The sequence below is a fragment of the Impatiens glandulifera genome, chromosome 9 (assembly GCF_907164915.1).
Source record: "Impatiens glandulifera chromosome 9, dImpGla2.1, whole genome shotgun sequence".
Taxonomy (NCBI): domain Eukaryota; kingdom Viridiplantae; phylum Streptophyta; class Magnoliopsida; order Ericales; family Balsaminaceae; genus Impatiens; species Impatiens glandulifera.
In genome coordinates this window covers 31496137-31523758 of record NC_061870.1, presented here as the reverse complement: position 1 = coordinate 31523758, position 27622 = coordinate 31496137, and the positions used below count along the sequence as shown (strand labels likewise).

At 34.1% G+C, this 27622-nt stretch overlaps 3 protein-coding genes across 8 annotated transcripts; 2 read left to right on the top strand and 1 right to left on the bottom strand.

Moving 5' to 3' along the window:
* The first annotated feature begins 1466 nt into the window (after positions 1–1466).
* On the top strand, positions 1467–3518 carry LOC124914610 (uncharacterized protein YpgQ). Of its 3 annotated transcripts, none has more exons than XM_047455198.1 (8): positions 1467–1865; positions 2049–2079; positions 2160–2178; positions 2279–2376; positions 2600–2698; positions 2788–2960; positions 3043–3143; positions 3217–3518. In XM_047455198.1, exons 1-7 carry the CDS (start codon positions 1530–1532, stop codon positions 3127–3129), a joined length of 843 nt encoding a protein of 280 aa, XP_047311154.1. In that variant the 5' UTR covers positions 1467–1529; the 3' UTR covers positions 3130–3143; positions 3217–3518. The 3 variants fall into 3 exon arrangements, with proteins under 3 accessions (XP_047311154.1, XP_047311155.1, XP_047311153.1); XM_047455199.1 differs by having other exon boundaries at positions 3202–3518; XM_047455197.1 differs by having other exon boundaries at positions 3043–3518.
* Positions 3519–4518: 1000 nt separating this feature from the next.
* On the top strand, positions 4519–5789 carry LOC124915095. The gene is made up of 4 exons (XM_047455749.1): positions 4519–4950; positions 5036–5223; positions 5290–5426; positions 5500–5789. The coding sequence occupies exons 1-4, from the start codon at positions 4649–4651 to the stop codon at positions 5665–5667; spliced, it is 795 nt and encodes a 264-aa protein (XP_047311705.1). The 5' UTR covers positions 4519–4648; the 3' UTR covers positions 5668–5789.
* A 382-nt stretch (positions 5790–6171) lies between these two features.
* Positions 6172–27310, bottom strand: LOC124916773 (helicase SEN1). Of its 4 annotated transcripts, none has more exons than XM_047457538.1 (22): positions 26992–27309; positions 25943–26327; positions 25215–25331; positions 24985–25067; positions 23889–24035; positions 23645–23793; positions 23430–23560; positions 23189–23311; positions 23005–23078; positions 20198–20785; positions 20000–20111; positions 19648–19785; positions 15993–16316; positions 14003–14279; positions 12469–13904; positions 11179–11578; positions 10190–11094; positions 10035–10100; positions 9833–9958; positions 8871–9115; positions 7647–8794; positions 6172–6516 (listed from the first exon to the last, which is right to left on the bottom strand). In XM_047457538.1, the coding sequence occupies exons 1-21, from the start codon at positions 27126–27128 to the stop codon at positions 7648–7650; spliced, it is 7110 nt and encodes a 2369-aa protein (XP_047313494.1). In that variant the 5' UTR covers positions 27129–27309; the 3' UTR covers positions 6172–6516; position 7647. The 4 variants fall into 4 exon arrangements, with proteins under 4 accessions (XP_047313494.1, XP_047313493.1, XP_047313495.1 ...); XM_047457537.1 differs by having other exon boundaries at positions 6172–6497; XM_047457540.1 differs by lacking the exons at positions 6172–6516; positions 7647–8794 and having other exon boundaries at positions 8966–9110; positions 26992–27310.
* Positions 27311–27622: the final 312 nt, after the last annotated feature.

Sequence of the window (27622 nt, the reverse complement as noted above, 5' to 3'; positions counted from 1 at the left end):
TAAACATGATTTCCAAGATAATGCTTTTTGGTCTTTTCTTCTTATTTTAATATGTATTTAGGAAAATAAATACTAAATTATTCATATTTTTTCATCATTTAATTAAAAAAATATTTAAGCATAGTGACAAAACTAACTGTAAATATTAAATAAAAAAAACACTAAATTGATTAAGAGTTTTTAATTAAAACAATAAGGTCTACACACATATCTATAAGTTTTTTAGATTTAATCTTAACACATCATCGTAATAATGACATTGTGAATCATTATTAATTGTCTACTTTAATTGTTAAATATTTTTCGATTTCTTTCCAACTAAGTAATCAATCAAAAAATTATATGGACAGAAGTTCATCTTCTAAGTTTCACTTTTTTTAATCGTTTCAATTAATGCCTCTCTACTTTCTAGCGTAATTTCGGTCAAATTTCATAAAAAAAAAATTTATATATTTGTAATAATATGACAATGTAAAAACAAATGAGAGGTTGTTTCATACTTTTTTTAATTGACCACTCATGGTTAAAATCTAAATCTTACTAGTCAACTAATTAAATCGCTACAAAATTTTAAGTAGGTTATTCTTATTTAAATCATGAATCATATAATAATTGAATATTGGACATGTTAATTTTCTAATTTATTACATTAGATCCAATTTGAACCATGGCCAAATAAAATTTCATCTCCTCCCAAACTTTTTACTTTTTGGGACACCCTATTATTAAATTATACAAAAGTTTTATCTTAATTTTAAATTCAATTAACTTATTATTATGTACACTTATTTATAAATAAAATATTAATAACACTACTTTAATTACTGGATTTCAGCAAATAAATAATATTATTTTGTTAAAATTCAATAATTAAGTTAGTGATATGAATATTTTATTTATATATATAGATGTCAAATAAATAATAAGTTAACGACGTTTAAAACAGTAAGACAAATTCTAACTTTATTCATACAACTATATAATTAAATAGTATAAAAACAATTATGTTAATTTTAAATTCTAAAATGTAAAAATTTATGCATAAATTACACAAATTCTTATGATTGTTGCATCAATTATTATACTTAAATTTTATGGCCTTTAAGAAATGATTAGATTCATGTTTAAAATTATTTGTTTATATTTTTTAAATTTTATTGGATGGAAAAATGTATTATTTATATTTTTAATTAATGGGATGTATTATATTTTATTTAAATTTTGTTAAAACAAATAAATCGTTATTTTTGAATTTTAACTAATTTTATTTTCGAATTTTAGTTAATTGAAAGTTTTGATTACAGTAAAAAAAAATTGATAATTAAATTAGTAATATAATTTATTTATTTATAAGATATAAAAGTAACCGTGTCGTGTCGGACCGACCGAAATCACAATTCCAACCGAAGTCAAAAGAGGGTAGGATTGTTTTGAAATTAGTGTGAATTTCTTATTTCTTACCATTCAAGTTCATCCATTTTAAGAAATTGATAATCCAGATTTAGAAGAAGATCTCGAGAATCTCGATAATGTTTTCCTTTTCTTCCATCGCCCACAAAATTAGTAGCCCTCTATTACGACTCTACCATCCTCCTTTCTCACTGCCATTATTACCCAGCAGCCGCCGCCATAATCTATTCTTTCTATCCTCCTCCTCAACCGGAAGAAACAATCGACTATCTTCTTCTTCTTCCAAAATGGGTGGCGATATGGGAATCGTCAGAAACGCCGAGGATCTGGTACAGTCCGTAATGAAATCTAACGACGCTTCTCACGATCCTGCTCATGTTTTCAGAGTCCGAGACCTTGCTCTTTCTCTTGCAGCCGAGGAGGGCTTATCTTCTTCTCCCGACTCAATGCTAATTGTACTTATCTTATTCTTCTTTTATCTTTCTTTCTTTCTCTCTCTTTATCTTGGGTACCCACTAGAATTATCATATGAATTGAATTAACACTTTTACTTTATTCAATTGTTCTTCCTTTCCTTTCCTTTCCTTTCCTTTTTATAATGTTAATCTTCCATCTCTGGTTTGTTTTACATTTGACAGGTTGAAATTGCAGCTCTTCTTCATGATATAGGTCATTGTTCTTTCTCTGCACTGCAATTACTGCTTCTGTTTATCTAATGTTTCTGATAAGAATGAATTTCATATTTGCAGGAGATTACAAATATGTAAGGTAGGTGGGTTATGTGTAACTTTTTATATATATATAGATATATATTGAATGTTGAACTGATTTGTTCTTCCCATTTCTGTTTTCTATTTCTGGTGTAAAGTAATCCATCAGAGGAGAAAATTGCTGAGGACTTTCTTGATAATGAGGGTATAGAGGAGAACAAAAAGTTGAAGATTTTAAGCATCATAAAGAGAATGGGTAACCATTTCATTAAGTGGTTATGAATTTGATGTTCTACAATTCATTAATTTACCTAAGAGCTTGTTTGATGCCAAAGTAGATTATTAAGGGTATTTTGATTGATGATGAAATAAGGGGTTATTTAGATTAAATCCAAATAGTCATTCCTCAAACAAAGCCTGAGGTCTAAGTTTTTTTTATATACTATCAAAGGAAGAAGAATAAATTTTGAAATGTTTAGGTTTCAAAGATGAACTTGGAGGAAATGAATACATTGAAGGTGATAAAGAATTTGGGGTTGTTCAAGATGCTGACCGCCTTGATGCAATTGGTGCTATGGGTAATTCTTTATGCTTAACAAAATGAAATTGCAGTTGTTTTCGAGCCCTTCTCAGTGTAATGTTTTGTTTGTGTGTTTGGGTTTATAAGGAATTGCACGATGTTTTACTTTTGGTGGAAGTAGGAAGCATAAGCTCCATGACCCTGCGATTAAGCCAAGGTTAGATTTGTCAAAGGAAAGTTATATGAATAAGGAGGAGCAAACTACTATAAATCACTTTCATGAGAAGCTTTTGAAGTTGAAGGATTTAATGAAGACCGAGGTTGGTTTGGTTTGTTTGTTGTATTCACTTACACCTGTTATTCTCTTAAAAGTATTTTTAATGGGAGATTGATTATATGTAGTCTGGAAAGAGGAGAGCTGAAAAAAGGCACAAATTCATGGAGACTTTTGTGCAAGAGTTCTATGAAGAGTGGGATGGGAAAGCCTAACTATAATAAGCAAAGTAATCCTTTTCCACATTCTATTATTCTGTTGATTTTTTTTACTGAAATATTTCTTAGAGATGAAATAAACAGTTTAAAGTAATTGATGAGGAGATGGGAAAGAAGAACAATTTTGAAGAGTATGACAATTGAGGATGTGGAGTAGAATAGAATGCAATTCATTGGTTATGATTTTCATTAGTGACGCTCACCCTCAGCGTGCACCATCGTCGTAAAACATTGAACTGGTTACGATTTTATTTTATTGAATTTTGATGATGAATTATTTAATCTTAAGATAAATTATTTAGCTAATTAAGATTATGTTTGGTTACTCTATGATTATGGAGCCATGTTGAACACATTATTGAGTAGTGCAATTATTTTGGCTTTCACTTGTTTGACCACCATATTTTTAATATTTGGTACGAAATATTTAAAGTCTTAAATTACTGTTAAAGTTTCGACCCTTTGCTATTTACGGTTCAATACAAATAGATGCCTTATGACTCATGTTTTTATTTAGAGAAATGATAGCTATCACGACCATAAAAATCGTGACTCGCACAGCAAAGTCATTTCGATGTTATATAAAAGGGACATGCCTGTTATATAAAAGGGACATCGCTTTTATACAAAGAAGACACTGAGTTCAGCGAAATCTCTTTTGTATAATAGCGAAGTCCATTCGCTATGCAAGTCGCGATTTCAAAGTCGTGATAGGTATCATTTCTCTTTTATTTAATATAATATCTATTAAAAAAAATTGTGTTAGTTTAGTTAAAAACTTTCAATTCTTAGTTATTGTCACATTTATTTAGCATAAAATTTAATTTTTTATAGATATTTATTATTATTACTTACAAACTTTTTTTCATAGTTATTGTTGCATTTATTCAGTATAAATTCTTTTTACTTGATATCAAAGGGAAAAAATATTTTATTATTTTTTGTAATTTACAGAATAAAATGTGTATTTATAAGATTACATAGTTTTTAAAAGTTAAATTACATTTTATACAACCAAAAATAAAAAATTGAGTTAAAGTTGAACTCCCGAAAAAATAAATCATATCATTTCAATAAGATTAACGTACATACATAGAACTAAAGGAATATGTAATATATATAATTAAATAATTATGAATTATTTAAGAACTAGAACAGATAAAATGAAATAAATGGTTTTTAATATTTAATATGAAACTCATTGTTAATAAACTAGTTAGATTTAGGTTTTGAAAAAGTTTATTATCAAGTTTGAGTATACTTTTTTTTATGCTCAAAGTTTAGGGGTCATTTTAAAAAGAATAAACTTTGAGATCCATTTGATTTATCTCGCATATGTTGGAAGCCGAATTTAAGTTTTGAATCATCTCTCTCTCTCTCTAAAGGACATGGATGGAGGGGGGGAGCTTTCTTCCTTCTTCATCCACCACCACTGATTCTGTCTTTTGACCATTAAAATTATTACAGTTCAACTCAAACTTGCGAATCTGTAAGATTTCTGTATGAAATTTTAAAGATGAATCGGATTGCTGCTGGCCTAATGATGACAGGGGATGATGATTTGGGCAGCAGAAAGGTTTCTTTGATTGGCTCTGAAACTGATAGTAGCTCAATTGGGGAACTTCCAGATCATATTTTGATCGACATCTTTACTCGAATTCCAGCTACTGATTGGTCAAAGATTTCTTGTGTGAAGAAACAGTGGGCTAACCTGTTTAAGGAAGAATGCTTCTGGCAAGCAGCAATCTTTAGAAATTTTCCGATGGCCAGAAATACAAAAGGCTGGCCTGGACCTATCCCCCGGGGAATCAGTAGAAGGTTCTTTTCAGTTTCCAGAAATAAACAAAAACAAGTTTTATAAGAGAGTTTCATATTCTAATGGTCAATTTTCCCACTATTACAGGAGATACACTGCACTATATGTCTGCAAACACATGATGTTGTTTAGCCTGAATGATGATGATGATGAAGATGAAGAGCTAATAGGCCATACTTATTTGTTTCTGAAGGAGCAACTTGAAGTATCATCATCATCATCATTATCATCCATCATGTCTCCTTCTCCAGGAATACTTCATGGAACTATGATTGGTGTGTGTTTTTATAATATACTACTTATAAATGTTTAGGCAATTGAAACTTTTTACTACTTAACAGATCAGTTCATCGCCTGTGGTAAGTCGCGAGACAAGGCAAATGATCTTGCTTCGCAAATTTGGTTGCATGTTATTGAAAATTTGGAGGAAAATGAGCAAACATTCCTTTTACTTAAAGGTTTGGCACTAGAAGCAAATGTAAGCATGGTTTGTTAACTAACTCATTCTGTTGTTTACCTACCATATGTATATGATGAAAGTTTTAAATTAGGTTTTCTTGCCATACCCATACTCGAGATCAATCAAAGTCCAGAGGCGGGTGTTCGAGAAGCTCTTCACAGACTTCCGTGATTGTTTCAATGATGAAGATTATTACGATGTATTAGCTTGCGCCAAGCACAAGTTTCAACCAATACCCTCTTCTTGGCTAGGCTACTAGTTTATTTTTCTTCCATATATAATTTCTCCTCTCTACATGTAAATAAAAACTATGAAGCTATTAACTAAGCTTGGATTTGGAATGAATTGCTACAATCAACTTATATCTATACTTTTATACAAGTTTGTTAAGTACATTACTAACATATCTTCATAGTTAATTAATGAAAATAATAATTAACTAACTAAGGAATCGAAGAACATTCAAAAAGAAAAAATTTAGAACTGAAAGAATCAAAGCTTTATGTTCATGGGTCTGGTTCTATTCGAAGAAGAAAGGGGATTTTGTACGGGTTGAGAATTTTTTGACCTTATTGATATTTAGCCTTTTTTTTTTTTTTTTTTTTTTAGTTTTGACCTTTTTAAAAAATAAATAACAATTAAAAACCTTTTTTTAAATTTCACATTCCCATACTTTAATTTATATATCTCATTTTTAGTTTTACAAGTTATAATTTATCAGGTTTATTTATAGTACAAGGGGGATTCAAATCCTAGACCAAAGTTCAACCAAAAGGAAAAAGAACTCATCATATTGCTCCAATAAAGGTAATCCCAAGTTAATTTCATACTTGTGACAACCTATGCATTAAGGTCAAAATAGTATGCATTTAAAGCTTTCATCAAAAAGTCACTATACCTCGAGACCAACATCGGCATGGAAGCTGTATACTACCGACTTGTATTGAAAAACTGCCTCGGATACCCCTCCAGTGACTATCGGTCAAAAGTGAAAGCTTATCCTTTTTGTCAATTTAACAGAGCTTATAAACATTCTTGGCAAAAACTGGGATCTCATAATCATTACGAAGCTGAAGAGCAAACCCAAATCTGACAAAGAGCAGAGCCACTACAAATAAGAAAAACAAAAGATGCAAATAACATTTATGGTGAAGAAATGTTACTTCCACTCGTAAAATGCATATAATCACCAGTCCATTGACCAAAATGCATATAGTATGGATGACTTAACTTATAAAATGAAAGGATATACTCAAAAGATTCATGATGCACGCATTCAATTCAATCCGGGAAAAGGGGATATGCACAGGATTATAATTTTCCGATTTTATTGGCGTTTAGCCTTTTGTATCTTGCTTTTTGTTTTTTTTCCTCCCCCTTTTCGCTTTCTGTAAGAATTGAGCAACTTGCATTCTTCCTTTCTATTTTTAATGAAAAGTTAATCTTTAAAAAAAGTGAAAAAAAATGAAAGGAAACAGAAGCATTCAAGAATCAAGGAAGTCAGAACTCACTTCTATCAGAGATACATGTATACGAGGCAGGCATATTTCTTTACTGGAGCAAAATCAAGTTAGTTACTTATATTAGTTTTATTATCTCAAGTCCAAGCTTCAAGAGCTGGCTCTAGTCAGTCCTATAGACCACTTTTCTCCACTTATTCTAATTTTGCTTCCTTATCTCTAGACATGGAATAATTATACATTAAATGTTTATCCAAAATTCAATCTTGAGATAAGTTAAGTTCATGTAACCATTTTAAATGGTACTTAATGAGCCAGGTGATACCTACGGGTACTCAACAAAACTCAGTACATTTACAACCCTAATTACCACACAATACCATTAAATTGTTTTCTTGTAGCAAAACGTAGTAGTTGTTAAAGAGCCAACATAGATCATATCCCCATTTTATCAACAAGAAATAGTATACTAATGTACTTGAGTTTAGGTAATGCTTAATTTCTACATTTTCTAGAAGAAGCACGAGATAAACTAGTATCTTCTCTGTTGTCAGAAGGATTAATTCCTTATCATCTCAAGGTTGTAACATGAGTGGAAAACCTATTTATATGTGAAACAATGTGTAGTCAACAAAAACATGTGCACAAACCATTTGAGCATTATCTTTGATGTTGAAGAGACATGATCAGAAAATATTGTAACTTAAATAACCATTTTTTAGAAACAATTCTAAAATTCTTCTCTTGAAAAAAAAATAAAACCTTGCATAAAGTATACCTTATCTGAGTTTGGCTTCTTTAATGGGCTTAGGTTTCTTAACATGGGATGGCTTCAATGATACTGCAGTATTTTTTGAAGATATAAGAGAAGAAGAAAGAAGAGCGTTAACAGCATCCCGTTGTTGTTTTCTTTTTGACATTGAGGCCCTGGACACTGCAACTTGATTAGAAGTCGTACTTTCAACTACCTCATCAGTTGCTTGGCCTGGTGGCACCCCTGGTTCATCTATATTTTTCTTCTTCTTCTTCTTGCACGACTGTGAAGAACTATCTGAAGGTAAGGGATTCAAAGTCTTCTGCTTATCAACTGTTAATTGCTCTGGATTCCTGGGAATGTATTCACATTTTCTCTTTTTGGTGTTATAATTCTGCTCAACAAGCTTCTCATTGTCAATCAGCCCCCTAGTATCATCTATTTTTTTTCCCTTTCTTATGTTATCATTCTGCAACTTAGAGCCATTGAGGTCTCTTTTATTGCCATCTCCTGTTACTGTAGATGGCACATGCTTTTGTGTTTTGATATCATTAATTGAAATAGCTTTTGATTTAGGATCGTCCCTTGCTGAAAGATTATCCTGCGCACCTCCCTTTTTTTTATCATTAGCCTCTTCTGCTTCGCTCACAATATACCTCTTTGTCTTTCCACATATTTTTCCTTTGGCATTCTGCTGAGATGCAGACTTTGTGGATTGATATTCAACATTTTCCCTACCGGAATGCTTTGTCAAAGTAGATGAAAAAATGGAGTTGTATGGCTTCCTAACTGACAAAAACATATTTCTTTTCTTGGCATCTCTAACAAGGGCTGCCCAGTTGTGGTTAGTTTTCAATGTTCTTGCATTACCCAAAATCCACATGGAGAGTTTGGCCCGTGTCAAAGCAACATTCATCCTTCTTACATCAGCAACAAAACCAATACTTATTGAGCCTGGTTCTGTAGCTGGTGAGGATGTTCCTGCAGCTCTAACTGTTGAAAGAATCATAATATCAACTTCCCGACCTTGGAAGCCATCCACAGTATTAAATTCCATCTCAGCCATAATAGATGATCCAAACGCGCTAGAAACCCGAGCTCGCAAAAGAGAAAGTTGACTTTTATAAGGAGTTACAATCCCAATCCTCCTAGGAGCGAATTCGGAGGGGTACCTATAAGATGTAACAGAACACAAGTTCAAAGAAAACTCCTGGTAATAAAAGATAAAAATTAAAAGATAATGCCTACCTCTTCCTAAGAAACTGAAGAATTTCAATTGCACAATCAGCTTCACAATCATTATATAGGGACCGGGAACCAGCACTATTTCCATGAGCCTCATACCCATCAGTGATATCATAAAAAATATATGGGCCCAGACCATCAGTGTCATGAAATGGTGCAGATTTTCCGGACATATTTTTGCCACTAAGCAATTTGTTGTCATAAAAATGCATAGCAGGAAACTTACATATCTCAGGGTGCATCCTATACTGCCAGTGGAACAACCAATAAAGTCATCAAACAATCAAAATTCAGACTAGACCACATCAATAATAAAGTAACAATAATAAATTAAATTGGAAGAAGTCTTTCATAGTAATTAGTTAGAAATTATGTTTATAGTTAAGAATAAAAATGTCTTATTATCGAACACATCATCCAAATAAGTTATTGCAGACTCTTATCATCGAAAAAAAACAAAGTGAATGTCCATTATTAGTTATCATGTTGATAAGTAATATGAACTCTTAATTTGAAATGCTAGATAATTGAGACTTGAGTAATTTATGCAATCAAAACTGTTTTATTCACAAACACTCATATATGTTAAATAATCAATTGTTAACATCAAATGATATTTTTTATGCAAAGGGAAAAATCGAACACAATTATCCAACCTTAAGAGAAAATAGCGTGACAATGCATAAATGACTTGCATTAAACATAGTGTACATTGTAAGAAGCTTGCATAACTATGAAGAACTGAGTGAAAATTGCTAAACAATGATATTGATGCATATAATTAGAATGGACAGATCTAGAATCCAAATACCCATATCTGTTTTTAAAATTAATAAATGAAATCATGTTGGGGTATGTATTTTAGATGAAACATGTTTCAGTTGCCTTCAAAAAATAGGCACCCACGATTTTATATTAGATGTGGTATGTAATCTGACATCATTAGATGTTTGATGCATTATTACCTGCTCTAAGAGCATGAAGACCGGATAACTAGCCTTTTGCATACGTTCAAACATGCTGCATTGATAAGAATACTTGCTTGCAATAGTAGAGATAACTGTAGCAGGAAGTTGCTTTGGGTCACCAACCTTCAAAATACAAATCTTCAATTAAAATAGAACAATAACAGATAATTAGCTTATATATTCAACTAACATCCAATACCATAATAGTCTTTGTCCCTTCTGATTTTAAGAGCTGAAGAGGAATCAAAGTAGCAGGTTCCAATGCCTATGGAAATCATGCAGAGTGATTAAGAAAAGAACAAAAGGTAATGAAATTTTATCAAGGAAAAATTAGAAAAGAGGATGGGCTTATACTTGGGCAGCTTCATCAATGATAATGGCATCAAACAAAATAGTCTCAGATTTATGGCTCAAGAAAGACTCAGAGCAAACTCCATACAGATCCCCACCGCACCCACTCAATGTAGTAACAATGATCTCCGCTTCCCTTAATAAAGACTTCCTGAACATCTGCTTAAGTGCTTTGACTTCTTCGTAGGATTTCTTTTCACTCTGTACAGCACTGGAAAGACATGTATATAACTCTTTCCTCTCCTCATATAGTTTCCGTAGCCTCAAACCAATTTGAACATCAGACATTTCCTTTGTGTCATCCACCTTCAAATTCCCACCTCCAAATCTATCTTTTGTATCAGGATTATCATGATCTAGGTTAGCACGCTTAGCTTCATAAAACCTGATGCGGTCAACTAGTTTCTCCAGATTAGACCGAAGAACAGTTGAGGAGATTGCATTTGTTTCATTAGGTGCTCCACTTGTACTTAACCTTCGCTCTGTCAACCGTTGTTCAACAAGTGTGTCAATGAAGTAGGGTAATGAATTTGGGTGGATGGTCTTGGCATTACCAACCCTCACAAGATATGGCTTATACTTCGTCCCATCAACTCCATGCAGTCCTTCACATGATATCCTCGATACTAACTCATCAACAGCAGCATTAGATTGAGCACAAATAAGCACCCTTCCTCCAGAGACTCTTCCCAAAGAGTTGCTCTTTTTGACTATTTCCTCATTCATCTGTCGAGCCAAGTCAGCATCTTGCCAGGCCCTAGAAATAGCTGTAGATTGACACAGTCGAGCTCTTGCCTTAGAGTGTAATGAGCCTACATCTAGTGTTCTCTTATTGACACCGTTCCGTTGGGATGAGAGAGCAAGCAAACCACTGACAATAGCCAAAACTGTTCGAGTTTTTCCCGTACCTATTTAACAACGTCAGAGGAATTATGATTGGAAGCAAAGAAGCTGAAATCAAGGAATAGCTGCAATAAAACAAAGTAATTTACCTGGAGGACCTTGTATAAGATATAATTCATGTTCCTTAGAATTCAAAGGTTCTACAACAGCAGTGATAGCTTTAAGTTGGCTATCATTATATGAAGACTTGAAAATGGTTTGCAAGGCAAGAGGGAGTTTATTCATATCAGGTTTCTTATTGTCATTGTAAACTTGAGAGTGATTGATGGGATTCAGTATAATGGGAAGTAGAGAGACGTCCTTTATTGATGATAGAGCCTTGAATTCTCGAAGCTGAGGTGTCATGTTCATGATGCGACTAATATACCATCTGCTGCGTTGGTTAAGAAGTTTCCTAGCTCGATTTAGGCGTGAAATTCCACCTTGCAGAGAGAATTTGATAACTATAGACGTTAATCGCCTCTTGTTGTCTTTCTCCATCCGTTCCACCTAAAACACATGTTAAATTAGTAAAATGAAATGCAGAATGGCTCACCAGTGGTAAAATTGATCTACACTATCAATTGAATTGGATTTTGTATTTCAATTATAAACGTCTTTTAAAAAAATATGATTTTGTTTGTGTGTGGGGGAAATTAGGAGGCAGAACTTCTGCCAACATAGGAAGTGGAACTCTTTAGACACACACCAATGTTTTGGAGCTGAACAGAACTATCTAAAATTCAGTTGTAGCTGAAAGTAACAGAAAAAATATCTCATTAATATTTGCTTATTTTGTGGCTGAACATCATAAAATGTTACCAGCCAAATTTCAATAAGGAGGCTGGTATGAATAGAGAACTATACATTTTTTAATAGTTCTACATGACAGATAGAAGAACCAGTCCTAGTTTAGGAGACTTGTCTCCAGTTTTTTATTGTTTAGCACATAAAATGTAACCATTTTTCTAATAGGTGGATTTCTGCACATAAAATGTAGTTTGTCTTTTTTTGGCTTGCCTACAATTATTAACTTTTCAGTAACCTGTCAGCAGAAGAAAAACAAGACAAATTTAGAGAACTTGATTGATCTAACGTAAAGAAGGTAGCTCCCGTAGCCAGTGAAACAAAAAAGGCTTAGTCATTTTTGGATGTTCAAGTAATTCCTAGTTATAGCAAATCTAGGAGAACTTTACAGAATTTTAATAAGGAAACTTATATTTTATTCAACTTGAGGTCTAGGTCTACAACTTCAGTCTATTTCCAAAGTGCTTAACTCTTCCACCTAGATACACAGTACCTTCAGTTTCATGGTCTACGCAAAACCGATTCGCTTGTGTAATAGATCATTGTCATATTTTTCTTCAAAGAATTATGAAAACGAGAAAAGACAGATATACCTTTCCCACCAAGTGGATGTCAAGCACAGTATTTTTCAACGGTTGTCTTGTAAGTAGAATAAGGTCGTTTTCTGAACAACTTCCACATCCTGTAGCATCATCGTGGATACAGCGGACATGATGAAAATCATCAACTCTCTCAACGGAAAGAACTGATACACTGCCACAATGCATGTCTGCCGAAGAAGGCATCTCCAGAAAAGAATTATGCAACTGAGCCTTAAACTCTTCCAAGACCAGTGGTCGGAAAATGTTTATGTATTCATCCGATGACTGAAAACCTGCAGGTACTTCCTTCAGTTTCATATTTACACTACAATCCTCGTTAACAGATGCTAGTCCAACTGTTACAAAGAAATCAATCTCTAGAATGGGTTTAAGCCAGTCATCAAGCCTTGGAAGTCTGAACCTTTTAACCTCATTTTCAAGTCTATGTAAATTACCAGACATATTTTCTCCAGGCAATTGAAGCTGAATTACTTGTCGCTTAGGACGAGAGATGTTTGCTCTGGCCAAGTCTATTTGCTTTGGGGCTTTAGCTGCAACCTGGAATGTGGCATCTATAGCATCAAATACACTATCCTTTTTCATTCTATTCAATGCTTCTAAAACATCTTTGCCTCCTGGTTGCTCTATATTTTCTATATTGATTGATTTCAACTTACTAGATTTATGCGACGCTGAGTAGGAACTATTCAATTGGCATTTAGAGTTTAAACCATTTTTATCACTATCAGAAGTTGGAGAAACTCTCTCATAAGCAGCTGCGTTGCCTTGCAAAAAATCTTTGGATAAAGACTTTCGACTGCCACTGGAAGAAATTTTAATTTCAGCAACACCACTTGGGCAAACGATTTCAGCACTTTTGCCTCTTTTCTTGTCATTGAATACACATAAACTTGAAGTAGCATCAGAGACTACAATATCCTTGGTTGAAACTCGATTTTGCATCTCATTATCCAGTACTTCAATACTATTTCCTTTGCTTTTCTTACTAATTGATCCAATATCTAGAATCTGCACATCTTCATCCTCCATATTTTTCGTGCTAATTGGTTGTTGCATATCTTGAACCTGCACATCTTCATCCACAATATGTTTCTTGCTAATTGATGGTCGCATATCTAGAACCTGCACATCTTCATCCTCAATGTTTTTCTTGCTAATTGATGGTCGCATATCTAGAACTTGCACATCTTCATCTTCAATGTTTTTCTTGCTGATTGATAAACCCGTATCTAGAACCTGCACATCTTCGTCCTCCAAGCTTAAATGTTTTCCTCCTTGGGAAAAATAGTTGTCTTTCAATGACAAGACCTTAGAAACTGAGGGTTTTGGTTCAGAGTTTGTATATTTAGTTTCATGAGGTCCTTCATCGAGTAAGGAAACAGAAAGACGTGAGACGTTTCTAGCCAATTCATCAACTGCAATGCTTTCTACGCAAACAAATCAGTAGTTAGAGATGGTATTGAAATTTTCTTTAACTGATAAGAAATTATAGAAAAACAGATTGCATCTCATATAGTGAACACACCTTGTGAAATCAGCTTCTCCATTGCCCCAATCACAGATGTAGAAACAGACAAAGGACTGCATGACATTTTGAACAAAGTCAGCATGGATATGACAGTCTGCTTCCAGTATCTAACTACAACTGCATGTGACGAATTTCCCCACAGCATTAAGTCATGAAGCCATTTATAGTCAACCATAGTGTGAATGTTCGTCCTTGACTTTGCTGGCATTTCAATAAACGGATGAAGCCTTTCGACAATAACTGGGAGGACCTCTAGCAGGCGGATGCAGGTCATCTGAGATGAAAAGGAGTGAGTAAATGAACTTCATATGCAGCATAGGTTAAAAATGGATAATTGTCAGGTAGACTGGTAGGATATATTTTTCATTGGGAGGAGTGAGGAAATAAAGTGCATGCCAAAAAAATCAAACAAGCAACAATTGTTCATGATAACCTTGAATAAACTCTCAAATGGCTAATAGTTTCAATGAAAATGCCTTCTCTCATTTTTTAAGCAATTTATATATATATTAGGAAGGCACAATGTGCCAGTATTAGAATAAAAAAATGAAGCCCAGTGTCCCTTACAAAAGAAACCCCCAAACATCAAAAGATAACACAATGATGGAGAATAAATAGAAAATATTTAAACGTAGGATTCAACAAAGTAAAACACTATGACCTAATGTTCTTGCACCGTGTTAAATACAACGAGATATTTTGTGGATACAAGATTTAATAACAAAGAAGAACTTAAGCCTATGTTTAAAGACTGCATGGAAATAACCATAAAGGTATTAAAATAAAGCAAATCCTCGTGAACATAATAAGATCCTCAAGAAGAAACTCAAGCAGTATAGAGAATCCAAATATACCAACACATAATATCAATTGGCCTCATAAAAACAGACAAACAAACAAATAAATGTGAACTGGTCTCACAACTCAAAAGATACAGTCATGACAGATAAAAAGAGATATCAATCATATAGAAGTAGTGATCTTCTCCAGAATCAAACTAAAACATATAATAAAAAGTTAATCAAGGGGAAGCACAAAATTGTATAGAATTGTAGTGAAAGAATCCTAGCAGATAAGATCAAGATAAGCATGAATTTCCACTGATGAAAAGAACCTTAATAGTAGCCTAAAATCTGGTACCATGAAGAATTGTATAGAGATGTTTATTCTTTTGAAGAAGAGTGGAGAGATATTTATTGACAGAGATTAACCACTAAAGAACATAATGCCATATTAGTAGGCTACATAATGATAAGTATTATCAAGTCTAACTCAAGAGGAATCCTCATCAACATACTCAACTCCTATAAATTCAGATATATCATCCTATCAAACAATTCAGCATACACCTAGACCATGGGAACCATGAAGTATTTTGAGCCTCCAGTCTGAGATTTTAGGCGAAAATGCCAATGCTCAAAGTTCTGCTATGATTTTGTACAGACGTGCAGAATTTACCCCAGATATAGAAGAAGTTGAATTTTAATTTTGAAGTATGCATGAACCCACTAACAATATCCAATTGCTTATCTATGTGAAAGGGCTATATTAGGTCTCAATTTTCAGACAGGGAATTTTACAAGTTTTCCATGTCAACTAGATTACATGCATTTGTAAAGATTTTGCTTAGACGACGTTTTCTGTAACACGTAAACAAACGAATAATTTTGTTTCTTCAAAAGAATATTCCTGTCAATAGAAGTAGATTGCAGAACTGTAAAAAGAGTAATTGTAGGCACATAAATAGTGAGACATGAAACAAATTCTCTCTCTTTCTCATCCATGTTCTCACCTATGGCATCGGACAAGTCTCCTCTTCTAAACCTAGTTCTCGATCTGGTTTGTAACACATTCCCTAGAGAATGACAAAATTACTACATTTCTATGCATAAAGTTTCCATTGGTTTCTAGTGACTTTCCAATTATCAGAGAAAAATAAGAAAGAAACAAATATACCAAAACCTAATCAAATAATGAAATAAAGTACCTGGGAAGCTTTGCAATTGATGGATGTCTTCCCATCACTCAAGCACTTTTGGATGTAAGGCCACACATTTGCTGATAGTAAGTAGTTAAACTCCTTCCAGGATGATAAATCGACATGATTTGAATGAGCATTAGCATTACCGGCAACATGATTAAAAGTGGGAAGCCGTAGAAATCCACCTTGTGAACAGAAACTCGAGTTACTAGAGTCACAGGATGAATTTCTTGGCAATGATGAAGGTATAATCCCTTCCTTTAGTATTTTACACAGAACAAAGAATAGATGATGTAAAGCTTGAAAAGGAAGAACTGAGTCCGCTTGAACCTGCAAAAGGAAATAGCATGTGACCCAGCATATTGTATAACCACATGTTAATAAATCTATTCACATATAAAAGGAATAAAATAACAATATAAGCAACTGAAAATGAACCCCTTAACTTCATCTGTTAGTGCAGTGAAACTGCTAGACTGCTATGCATAGTTGCTTCTTTTGACCCTTTCCAGAAACCATATTTATTAGAGATCTTAAAGCATCAGACATCTAAAGCAACCAAGGTGGGTAATGGTAAGAAAATTGATCTCTGGAATGATACATGGCACCCCGCGAAAAATTGAGGAGTCTTGACGTCTAACAAACTAAAAAGAAGGAATTTCATCTCCTAGCAGATGCAACATTTGTTTGAAGAGTGAAGAATACATTGATTATATTATTTTTCATTGCAACCTTGTCAAGAGCATGTGTAATCTTCAGAAAATTCTCCTTCATTTTCAATGGGATACACCAACAAATATCGCCGACTTCTGGGTCAAATTGATTGAATGGAGTTTTAGCAACAACATATAGACGATTGGAAACCAATTCCCCTCATCATGTGGTAGACGATCTGGAAAGAAAGGAATAGAAGAGTTTTCGAAGGGAAAAGTTATGGGTATAATCGTCTCAAGGATTCATGTTAAACGCGTTCACTTCAATCCCAAAAATGAGGGCTTGTGCGGGATGTGAATTTTTTTATCTTATTAACATTTAAGATTCTTACGTTGAAAGAGGTTGACCCCTTGTTTCTCTCAGGGTACAATCATCTTCCCGCTTTCTTTTTTCCCTTCCCCTTTATAACGTTTAAACGCATCTTGCGCTCTTTTTAATAAAAGTTTACCTTTCTCAAACAAAACAAAAAAGTCAAACATTAAAATATCAGCCTTAGTTCACATGGAAGGGATCGTATAGGTTCCAAATAATGAAGAAAACAAATAACTTGATTATTTTTGTTAGATTAACCATTCTTCTTGGCATACGAGATATTTTTCTCAGGTGTCACTTATTTCAAATATCATCCATTGGAAGTATCACAATTAGTTCATCCAACCAAGAGTTGAGCAGGGGATGTGTGATTGAAGACCTCAATATTAAGAATTATTGTTGCCATCCAAACTAAGTCATAGTTCCCTTGATGCCGCCTTGACTTAAATATGTGGATTATATTATGGATCTTGTTGCCATCAGAGATCTGGATAATGGGCCAAATGCCATTTTTATCAGATCTGATATTTTACATATACCTTAGGATTAAAATTAGAAGAAAAAAATTATTCAAATAGAATCATTAGTTAAGTCAGATATTTGATCCTAAAACTGCTTTGAATCAATATATCTACATGCTGCTTAGGACTTTTGACCTGATCCAGAAAATTTCATTCAATCCCTTATGCTGCTATCTTCAAACTATAAAGCAAAATGGAAGAAGTAAAGCTAGAACTGGGAGTTGGGCACTGAGGTTTCTATTCAGCACAAAGATTTTAATGCCATGTTCATTCCCGCTGAATTTGGTGCTCCCATTAGCATTTCAATAAGTTCAGATACAATAGCTACATAATGCACCTTTGTTATCAAAGTATGCTGCCATTTCCACAATTCATCATTTGTTAGCAAACATTCACTCTATTTGACTAATTTGATATTCCCTCTTGCAACCAGTTATGGTTATTTATTGTTTGGTTTTCTTCAGTCAGTTCATATTTTTTATGTTTTCAACCCAGTTTTGTTCTGGTTAGTATTCTCAAACTTTTAATCTGGTTTAAGTTGTTTCCTCATGCTATGCACTGGTTTATCTGAACTGTTTTTTGTTCTGGTTTGGCTGGTCACACTCCTGTTTGTATCTGTTTCCTCCTCCAAATAGCTTAGACATTCTTCTGTCTGATTTACATCATCTCTCCGGTCAAGCTTCCTGCTTTCACTGTCTTGACCTTTCCCTCAGCTTTCCTTCTTGTTTGTCTCTAGTTTGCCTAATTACTTCCACCCTATTAACTGGAGCTCTTGCTTTATTCGGGATGTGGCAGAATTGTGAATGAAAGGATCTCTTTCTGGTGAATACTAATTGATCTTGTATGTGCTGTTACCTCAAGTTTTTTGTTTTTCATAATCTCTTTATATCATGATATAGTTTGATCTTTGTATATCGTGAGACATCATGTTGCTACTGAATTCTCTTTGCTGATTGGAATATAATTAGGCAAACCCAAGTTCCCCATGATAATTACCAACTTGGGTTTGCAAGGGAACTCTGCTGCACTTCAATTGAAAGTTAGCTCAAGATACAAGTGTATTTGTGTTGCTTTAAATTAAGTGATACATCATTTATTTTTATTCAACAGCCTATATAAAGAAAAAAAAGGTATGCTTACTTCAGTTTTGTGTCAATCATTTATTTTTGAAAACCAGAATTTATTCCCTATAAGAAGCTAGCACCCCCACAGCCCTGCTCCCCCAATTCCAACAAGGTGTTAGTGGGAATCGAACCTGAGATTTCTTAGGCAAGACTCTTTCCATTTGAGCTACCTTTATGGGTTAGTATTGTGTCAATCATACTCCTAGTTCTTTCACGTTTTGACAGGAGTCATGATTCAATTCAAGCTCTTACCCTCATCCAGTGTCAACACTAGGCCCAATTATATGGGGAAGAAGACAGACCATGCTGGCCCAAATTCTTCACACTTGGTATGCTTGGAGATCTGGTCCATTGTTGGTTATCACTGATTGAGAACATGAAATGGGATCATGAATGTGTTTCGAAGGAAAATGGGAATTAGGGCTTCAAGCCCTAGAATAAGCTGGCGAGTGTAATAATTGTCGGCAGCTATTTTACAAATAAGCTGTTTTAACAGCAAGCATTTTAAATTTCAGTAATTCAGTAGTTGAATAAAATGCGGGAAAAGGAGTTGGTGTTGACAGCTGTAAATTGGTTTTGGCGGGAAAAGAGGTTACAACAATAGGAGGCCAAATAAGTAATTGATTAGGGAATGAGAGGCATTCAACCAATATTTCAATCTCAGAGGTTAGTTCATATTCTCTCTCTCTCTCTTCAATTCCTATTCTCTTCTACACAACCATAATCTCATCTATCTGATCGCAGGATCTGTAATCAAGCTTCTCTTCTCACCCTATCTCGATTATTGGCTGTTACTAAAGGTACTATCCTACACTAGAACTAAGCATCACTGAATTATAATTCAAAATTTATCAGAATGCTTCAGATCACGAGGAGGACACAAGTTACATAGGTCAGTAACATTCAAACTTCAACATACTCACATTTCAGAGGCATTGTTTAAACTAGGATGCAGTGTCAAGAACAATATAACAGAGTAAGGAGCAATACCTGCTTTAAAGCATGCCTAAACCCCAAAAATAGGGCAGACAAAGATGACAAAGAGGAGCACAGAAACTGCAGACTAGAAGTGAGACCCCTTGTGTTTGATACTTGTTCAAGTATACGCTTACCGACCTGCCTGGCAACCTGCATCAATGAGAAATGTAAGGAACTGTAGTGAACATTATCAAATGTATCATACAGGTTTTCATTAGTTCACAGTAGGAGCAAAAGATGCCAAGAATTTATTAATTGATGCATTTAAGGACATTACTAGAGACAATTAAGAGACAAACAGTTGCTGACTTCTTGTCACTGAATATTTTATAGAGTTGAGAAAATATAAGTGTGGAGTTCTCACGTCATTAGGATCCACAAGCAAAAGAATCAAGCTATCACTCATCCTTGGTTCCCAAATCCACCGCTTCCAGAGTTCTCCCTGCTCCATTTTAGCAATAAAGTGAGCAGTCAACCTGCAGTACTTCTCACATTGTTACATATAATAAAGTGCCTGCAAGTTTTTCAGATAAAATTGGATTCTCAGAGAGGAGCAACTAACTTTTTGAAAGTTCTTATCAGAGGAGTAAACATTGTTGAGACTCTAATTGAGTTCTTTGAAACCTTCCATTCTCCATAATCATCGAAGCTAGATACAGTATTCCACCCAAATGCATCTGAGATGTCTGAAGCAAAAGTTGACAACCATGTTTCTACAGAAAGGATAGTCTCGGTGCTGTTTCCTGGTTCTACCATAGAAAAACGAGACAAAGCCCAACAGGCAGCTTTGGAAAATGATACTGGGAGGACAAACGGATCAATTTCAACAAATACATCAAACCACAGCATCGGTATGGACATCCACTCTCCAGATTCCCTGCAGATTACTTTACTCTGAACACAGAATTCATTCCAACAACTAGCATCTCCTATAAGATCATTAGTGAACAGAACAGCATCGTCATTTTCCTCGTCAAATGGCTCATAATCCATGTCTCGAAGAGCATCCAAAGGCATTGGACATCTTAGCGTTGAAGCCACTAAGGCTGCTGCATCTGATACCATAATAGTTTGGATAAGGTCCAAGGCCGGTTGCCTCAGAGAATTGTGAAGAGACAAATCCTTCAAAGAAGCCACTAGAGAAGGACCCCTGCCAACCACAATGATGACTCATCAGAGTGCTTTGGTTTTAGTCAATTCATATGCTTAAAAAGTTTCCATCTCCATATGTTTTTAACAACAACAAACACAGAACACAAGGAATGACATACAGCAATGAAATTACGATAGAAATAAAAAAACATTGTATCCATTCGTATTGTAGGTGTAGCATATGTTGTGGAGATTTCCTTTTTTATTAGAAAAAACATATGGTGTGGATATAACAGCTAAAACATCTGTACATGAAGTATTTGTTGTACCAAATTGGAATTTTAAGGGATAGGGTTAGAGAAGAGGGATGAGAAGCAATGATGAAGCCTAAGAGATGAGAGAAACAAAGAGAAGATGAAAGTAGGAAATATAGAAACTAATTATCTTTCATCAATAACTATCTCTACTATCGATTCAAATGCTTTATAAAACACTATTTACAATTATACCATTCCTATTATTTATGATTCTACTTTGTGAAGCCAAGGGAAGGATGGAAAATTGGTGTAACTTAAATATGACCCATGTGCATGCATCTCCAAGTTATTAGTAAAAAGTAGGGGTATAATAAATAGGGTCAATGAGAGATACGTTCACATCTAAAACATTGTGTTGCAAGGGAATGTCAAGATCTATGGTAAATTTAACAGAGGTCATCCGTTTAACTAAGATAAGGTAAAGCAACCAAGATACCATCGGGTATTTAACTGGTAAACATATCTTTCATTAATTGATTACTAACAAGTCATGTCATTTAACTTAACAAAGGTATCACAATATTGCAGATGATTCTCCTTAGCCAGAATTTAATTCAGAACCAATTGTCCAAGTTGCTAAATAATCCATCCAATATGTTCTACTGTGTTTGTTACTTTAAACTTTGATTGAGTTCTAAATATCTTCACTTAATTAAATTTGGATATAAATAGATCACACAAATATTATAGGTAGCTTCCATATAACTTGGATGAGAAAACAATTACTTAATAACTATAATAAACAAATTATTAATACCAACTCAGCATGGCTTCATGGTTGGGTCGTTCAATGAACAACGTTTTGGGGAAGTGTTTAAGACTTCACTTGATGGTAGAGTAACATGAGTTGTTCAGTCAACAATGTAGTCAAGTGTTCAAGACTTGGGCCTTGTGTGATGAATAACTCATTATCCCATCATCATTTAAATCATAAACTAAAATTTTAAAGTATCCAATTAGATCCATTTTCATTATTATATTTTTATAACATTTTAAAATATTAAATACAAATGATATTTAGTCATTTAACGCAAATAATCCACTTATATAAAATAATATTTTCTCTCAAAAATCAGATCATCTTAACAAAAAACTACATCAAACAAACCTAACATTTCAAAAAATATTAACAGCTCAACTTGAAAATTGGTCCAATTTTTAATGGTATCAGCTGCCATTATTTTTTTTAAAGGATCAACTACCATTATTTTACACCAAAATTAGTTTTTTTACCTTTTGTCACAAATATTTTGGAGTTCATACTAATCCCTTAAACCCGACTAGCACACTGTGATCAGACCTAAACTTAGTTTGGACCAAAAAAGTCCAAAATCCACCTGAAATTTTGCTTTGGATTTCCAACTTGTATCAAAAGCTAAGTATCAAACAAGTTTACGTATTAACAAATAACATAACATGTTCTCCTATTCCTCCTCACCTCTATAGTCTGACTCATTAGTCTGCAACGAGATTACAAGGCTTTGAAGCAAATATGCAACTACAAATGTAGTACTTTGATCTAAGGTAAAAACAGTCATAAAAATGCCTCTAAATATCTAGTCCCAAAACAAAAATTAAATACTGGATCTCAACACTACCAAATAAAGTCAAAGCATACATTTTTGTGTGCTAAACATTTGACATTTTTCGACAATTTCAGGGTTCAAAATAGATATAGTCCGGGCACAAGCCCTCAGTTGGGTTTTTGTAGACAAAATTGAGGTCCAAAATAGGTATTTGGCCAAAAACTGATAACTCACCTGGTAAAAAAATAATAGTAACAAAGTTAGCAATTAAAAGGTGATTACATTTGATTAATTTTGCAAGTTTAAACCTTTAATTAAAATGATTAGAGTACAGGCCTTTAATTGGATTCTGCATACAAGTTCATAGTCCAAAATTGAAAATGATCTCTTATCATGTAAAATCTGAAAAATGCAATGGGTTCAGAACTACATACCACATATGTGCGCATTCAAAAGGTGGGGAAGGCGGGTTCATCTTATAGCCTCGGTGTATAATAAGAAGAGCTATCTACAAGTAAAACCATCAAGGGAACAGAAACTTAAAAATGCGCTATAGCCTCCTTCCAACAACACAAAGAATAATTGCAGTATTGGACAAATCTGCAAAGAAGCAAGCACCTGACAGGCTTTTTTTCTCATTAGAGTGCTGAAGTTGCTGCTAATAGTCACTTGATGAAGAAGAAAATAGAGAACATGTCTCCGTTGCTTTTCATGATCACCATCTTCCAAAGCTTCAAGGGACTGAAGCAAGGTTATGAAGCCACAAAATTATGGAAAGAAACAGTTAGTCTCGGACAACTAATGAAAAGAAGAGTGACCAAGAAACACATTTCTTGAATTCATTAAACATGGTACAGACCTGCAGGAAAGGTTGGAAAAGATCAAAGATTTCCTTATGGTTTTTCTCGTTTCTAGTATGGAAACACTGACCCAGTAGTGTATTGAGCATCACGCTTGGGGACAATGTTGCCCTCAACCAAAGTTTGTATCCTTAACAGATCCAAAATGAAGCATCATTTCTACATGAAATGCTGTTAATGAGAAAAGAATGAGAAAACAGTGAAGAAAGCATACCCAGCATTTCAAAGAGTAGTTTCAAGCAATTAACTGCATATGAAAACTCAACAGAGTCATCACTAATGTGATTGAGTACAATACTGAGAAAAACAGGATAGTGCTCCAAAATTCCTTCTTCAAATGCCATAGGCTCTAAAAAACCAAGTCTTAGGTTGGAAACAAGGAGAAAAAGTGTTAGAATATGAATTTATTGAATCGATATTACTAGGACTTTAGAAGAGTTCATAAAGAAGCTTCCTACAATGCTTTGATTCCAAGCCATACAGTTGCACGTTTTAGAGGAAACCTTGGCCTTGAAGTCGCAGAAGTGGGTGGCAATACTTCTGTCTCCAAAACATTAATACATTTCTTAAGCAAAGGCTGCATCGGTTCCAGTTCCATCGCATTACTGCAGAAGGATAAGAGGAGGTGTACCAGTCATAAGAAACTTTGTGCAATAGAGAATACTTATCAAAGAGCATATCCATTTTAATCATTTAGACTCATAGACCCTCCATTAAGAGACTCAGTTTCAAGCAAGATGCTAGCAAATTGAAAGAAATTTACTTTACTGTGGTTGACATGGATAGGTCTTCATTTAACAGTTTCATTTGGAAAACTATTCACTGTGGTTGACATGGTAGAAAGTTTCCATGTCACATCAAGCATTTGGACAACAAAAACATTCGGTTGATTTGTATTGCCTAGAATAACAACTATTGCACAGCTTTATAGCCATAAATAGGGTCTTTACTTGACAATAACATTCACACTCATAAATGTCACTTAGCAATAAGCATAAGATGTGACTCCGTACTAATGACAAATGATCTGAATTCTCCACACAAAACTAATGGGTCATAATGATAAGTGCAATTCATGATGGTTTACTAGCAGTACAAATGCAGCCAAGAAAGCAAGTTCATCAATTACATAAGCTCAAACAAGATTTATGCTCGATGCAGTTTGTTCTCATAGTGCAATTTGAAGTCCTGGAGTCCCTCGCTGGTTTTGAAGGGTTTTGGAATGATAAAATTTCCAGAAGCACGCATTTAGGAACATGCATAACTACCATATGGGCCAATTGATTAGATGGATGAAAAATGGAGAAAAGAAAAGAGTATAATATAATAAGTGGGTAATAGTTGTTTTCCATGTCACATTGTCACCTTCCCAAAAAATCAAGGAACTCATTTTTTCCTAATAAAGAATTATTTATTTCTTTGCTCCCAAGGCTAATCCCAAACCTAAGCACTCGTAATAGGTTAATAACATTCATATCAGCAGTAGGAAAAGGAATGCTCCCAATACCATTGTTGAGAGTTGTAAAGCTTTTTGCAGTCAGTAGTAAGCATTACCTCACTTTTCCCATGTTCCCAGCTAGGCGCAGAGCAATAGACCGTACCCTCCTACTTTCGAAGAAAAGAAGTGCATACACTCCCTGAACAAAGAGAAACATGCATGCTCAATTCATGAACCTAATGAGAGAGAGATAAAGAGCCCACTTTTCACAAGATAGAAATATCACTTTGAGTAAAAATCAAATCAATCAACAAAAAAATGCAAGCTTTCAGGAAATAAACAGAACTGGGTATTTTTGATGGCCAGCCAGAGCAAGTTCATGAGAATCATCAATGGCTTCGATAAAAGTTTGAAACTCAGTAGCCAGAGACTGGTCATCCAACAAAACAGGGAACATCATCACCTGTAATTCAATTGCAAACATAAATGATATCAGAATTCAGTATTCATTGAACAGATAATGCTTGTAACTGTATTATCTTCAATTTCCTATTCAAACTCCAAAATAGATAATAGCAATGTGCCACTATCATAGAAAAAGTAATAATATGATATGCAAGTTTTTTCTTCTTTTTTTAGTACTTTATTGGTAAGAGAACAGGAATACAGTGCAATGCAAAGGAAATTTAACAGAAAACAAACATCTTCCAAAAACAAAAAGGTCAATTAATTCATTGCCTTTGTGGAAATTTCCAAGAATCAAGCTGATAGCAATATTTCGAGCACAGGTTCCAAATTGACAAAATAACCAAAAGGTTGTTGAATCTTCTGATTAACTGTTCAGGTAGGCTGCTACAGCACCAAAGTATAATGTAATACCAGAAATTTTGGGTACCGGGAGCACTGGGAAAACATATAATATTGTGCTATAGTTCATTAATGATAAAAATCACAGGCTCTTTGATATAAGAATAATGGAAGTTACAGGCTGACGAGCGCATCATTTTGAGACAGTTGATAAATTAAAGATCGTTATCTAACATCTGAATATGCTTAATCAGACAAACAAAGTACCTCAAACATGATATTAACAACTTCACTGTTATCACACATGGGATCATATTTTTTATTTGCTATTCTTGCATTTATCTCTTTCAGGCGTTGAGTCACCCTTTCTTCGTCAAGAATTTGTAACACATCTAGAAGGGGACCAACAGAACTCAAAGCATACTCCACACGGTACATCCCTTGGGATTGATAGTGTTGACAGATACATTGGGTACACCTCTTTGTTTCTTCAGAGATTCTTTTCCACAAAAGTTTGAGAGGAGAGTTAGTGCGCTCATCTTGAAAGTAATTGTAAAAAGTCTCTAAAAGTGGACCCATCAAATCCCAGTGGCAGCACCAGATATGACTTTCTTTTGGCAAATTGATCAAGAAGTTGAAAGCATCTGAAAACCTGTATGCAAGTTACTCTAACTGGTTAAACAAAAGAAGGCACCACTTAATTAAAGAACCAAAGCATCCAATCATTTAAAAAATCAGAAAGAGGACATGAAACAGTGTCGTAAAATCATAGGATGGAGAGTAATTAAGAAAATCTATCAGCTTTGCAGTTGATTGACTCAACAAAATGATAATAACCCTTAAAACAAAACAAAAAATATGAAAGCACCACAAATAACCATATCAAGCCAGTTGTAACGGATTAAGGACTTATGTCTCTCACCAGAACTGACAAAATATTGGCCTGATGGTAATAAAGACATTGTAGTAGTAAGAACACATAGAAGCATGAGAATGAAAAAAAATCAAACATTTGTCTACTTCATTGTTAGAATGTCTTCTGCAAGTTATATATATAAACTACAGCATCTAATTGGATAGGAAAGTAATATGATTAGTCTGAAAGTAATCGCAGCTGTTGCTGGGTTAGTTCAAAAGCCCTATTACTAGTCCTTCAGCTTCGAGAAGGTGACCAAAGAAGCATCAAGTTATTAGTTTTATAAACAGACCCATATGCCATTAAGAAATTAACAGTTGAATGAAAGCTCATAGCATCCGTTTGCCATGAAAAAAACATAAACGCGAGGAAGAGGGGAGGATTGATGACAAGGACGAACCATTGTTCTTTAAGGTGGTGCAGACCAGTTTGCTCGTCGGACACTAAACTATCATCTATTACATCATCTTCTTCGTCTTCATCCTCAATGGCTTTCCACCGAGCCAACAACTCTACCCTGGTCGCCGTTTTCTTCATGGATGGTGTTTAGTTAAACAGTGCTAGAAATGGATTTACATACATACTCGTCCTATAGCATCGGCGAATCGCATTGCATATATTATGAGGCGAAGAATCCGATCCAAATATACAAGAATTCAAAAGGAGAAGCTAAAGGGATGCAGAAAATTATCTGACCCTGTCAATACACTTATAATGAAAGCGCCGCGGCGGGTACGCTTAAATATGAACAAGAGTTCTAAACTTCATTTTTCACTGCCAAATATTTACAAATAAATCAAAATAAAATTGATGATATTTACACATTTATTAAAAAATCATTATAAATAAAAGTCTACTTTATGTTTATAAATAAATAAAAGAGCATAAAATGATGTTAGATTATGTGTCTTGTAAATTATATTTACATTATTTTATTTAAAAAGTTAGCACGACTCGTATTCTTAACGTGAATTTAATTCAAGACATTTGAGTGAAAATTACAACATAATTATTAAATCGATAAATATTGA

Coding starts and splice junctions, on each gene's coding strand:
- LOC124914610 (XM_047455198.1), top strand. CDS start 1,530: ATGTTTTCCTTTTCTTCCATCGCCCACAAAATTAGTAGCCCTCTATTA. Junction 2,699..2,787: donor TGATGCAATTGGTGCTATGG/GTAATTCTTTAT, acceptor TGGGTTTATAAG/GAATTGCACGATGTTTTACT. Junction 2,961..3,042: donor AGGATTTAATGAAGACCGAG/GTTGGTTTGGTT, acceptor GATTATATGTAG/TCTGGAAAGAGGAGAGCTGA.
- LOC124915095 (XM_047455749.1), top strand. CDS start 4,649: ATGAATCGGATTGCTGCTGGCCTAATGATGACAGGGGATGATGATTTG. Junction 4,951..5,035: donor CCCCGGGGAATCAGTAGAAG/GTTCTTTTCAGT, acceptor CCACTATTACAG/GAGATACACTGCACTATATG. Junction 5,224..5,289: donor ACTTCATGGAACTATGATTG/GTGTGTGTTTTT, acceptor ACTACTTAACAG/ATCAGTTCATCGCCTGTGGT.
- LOC124916773 (XM_047457538.1), bottom strand. CDS start 27,128: ATGAAGAAAACGGCGACCAGGGTAGAGTTGTTGGCTCGGTGGAAAGCC. Junction 25,068..25,214: donor CTGGCCATCAAAAATACCCA/GTTCTGTTTATT, acceptor CTCTTTGTTCAG/GGAGTGTATGCACTTCTTTT. Junction 23,079..23,188: donor TGAGAAAAAAAGCCTGTCAG/GTGCTTGCTTCT, acceptor TTTTACTTGTAG/ATAGCTCTTCTTATTATACA.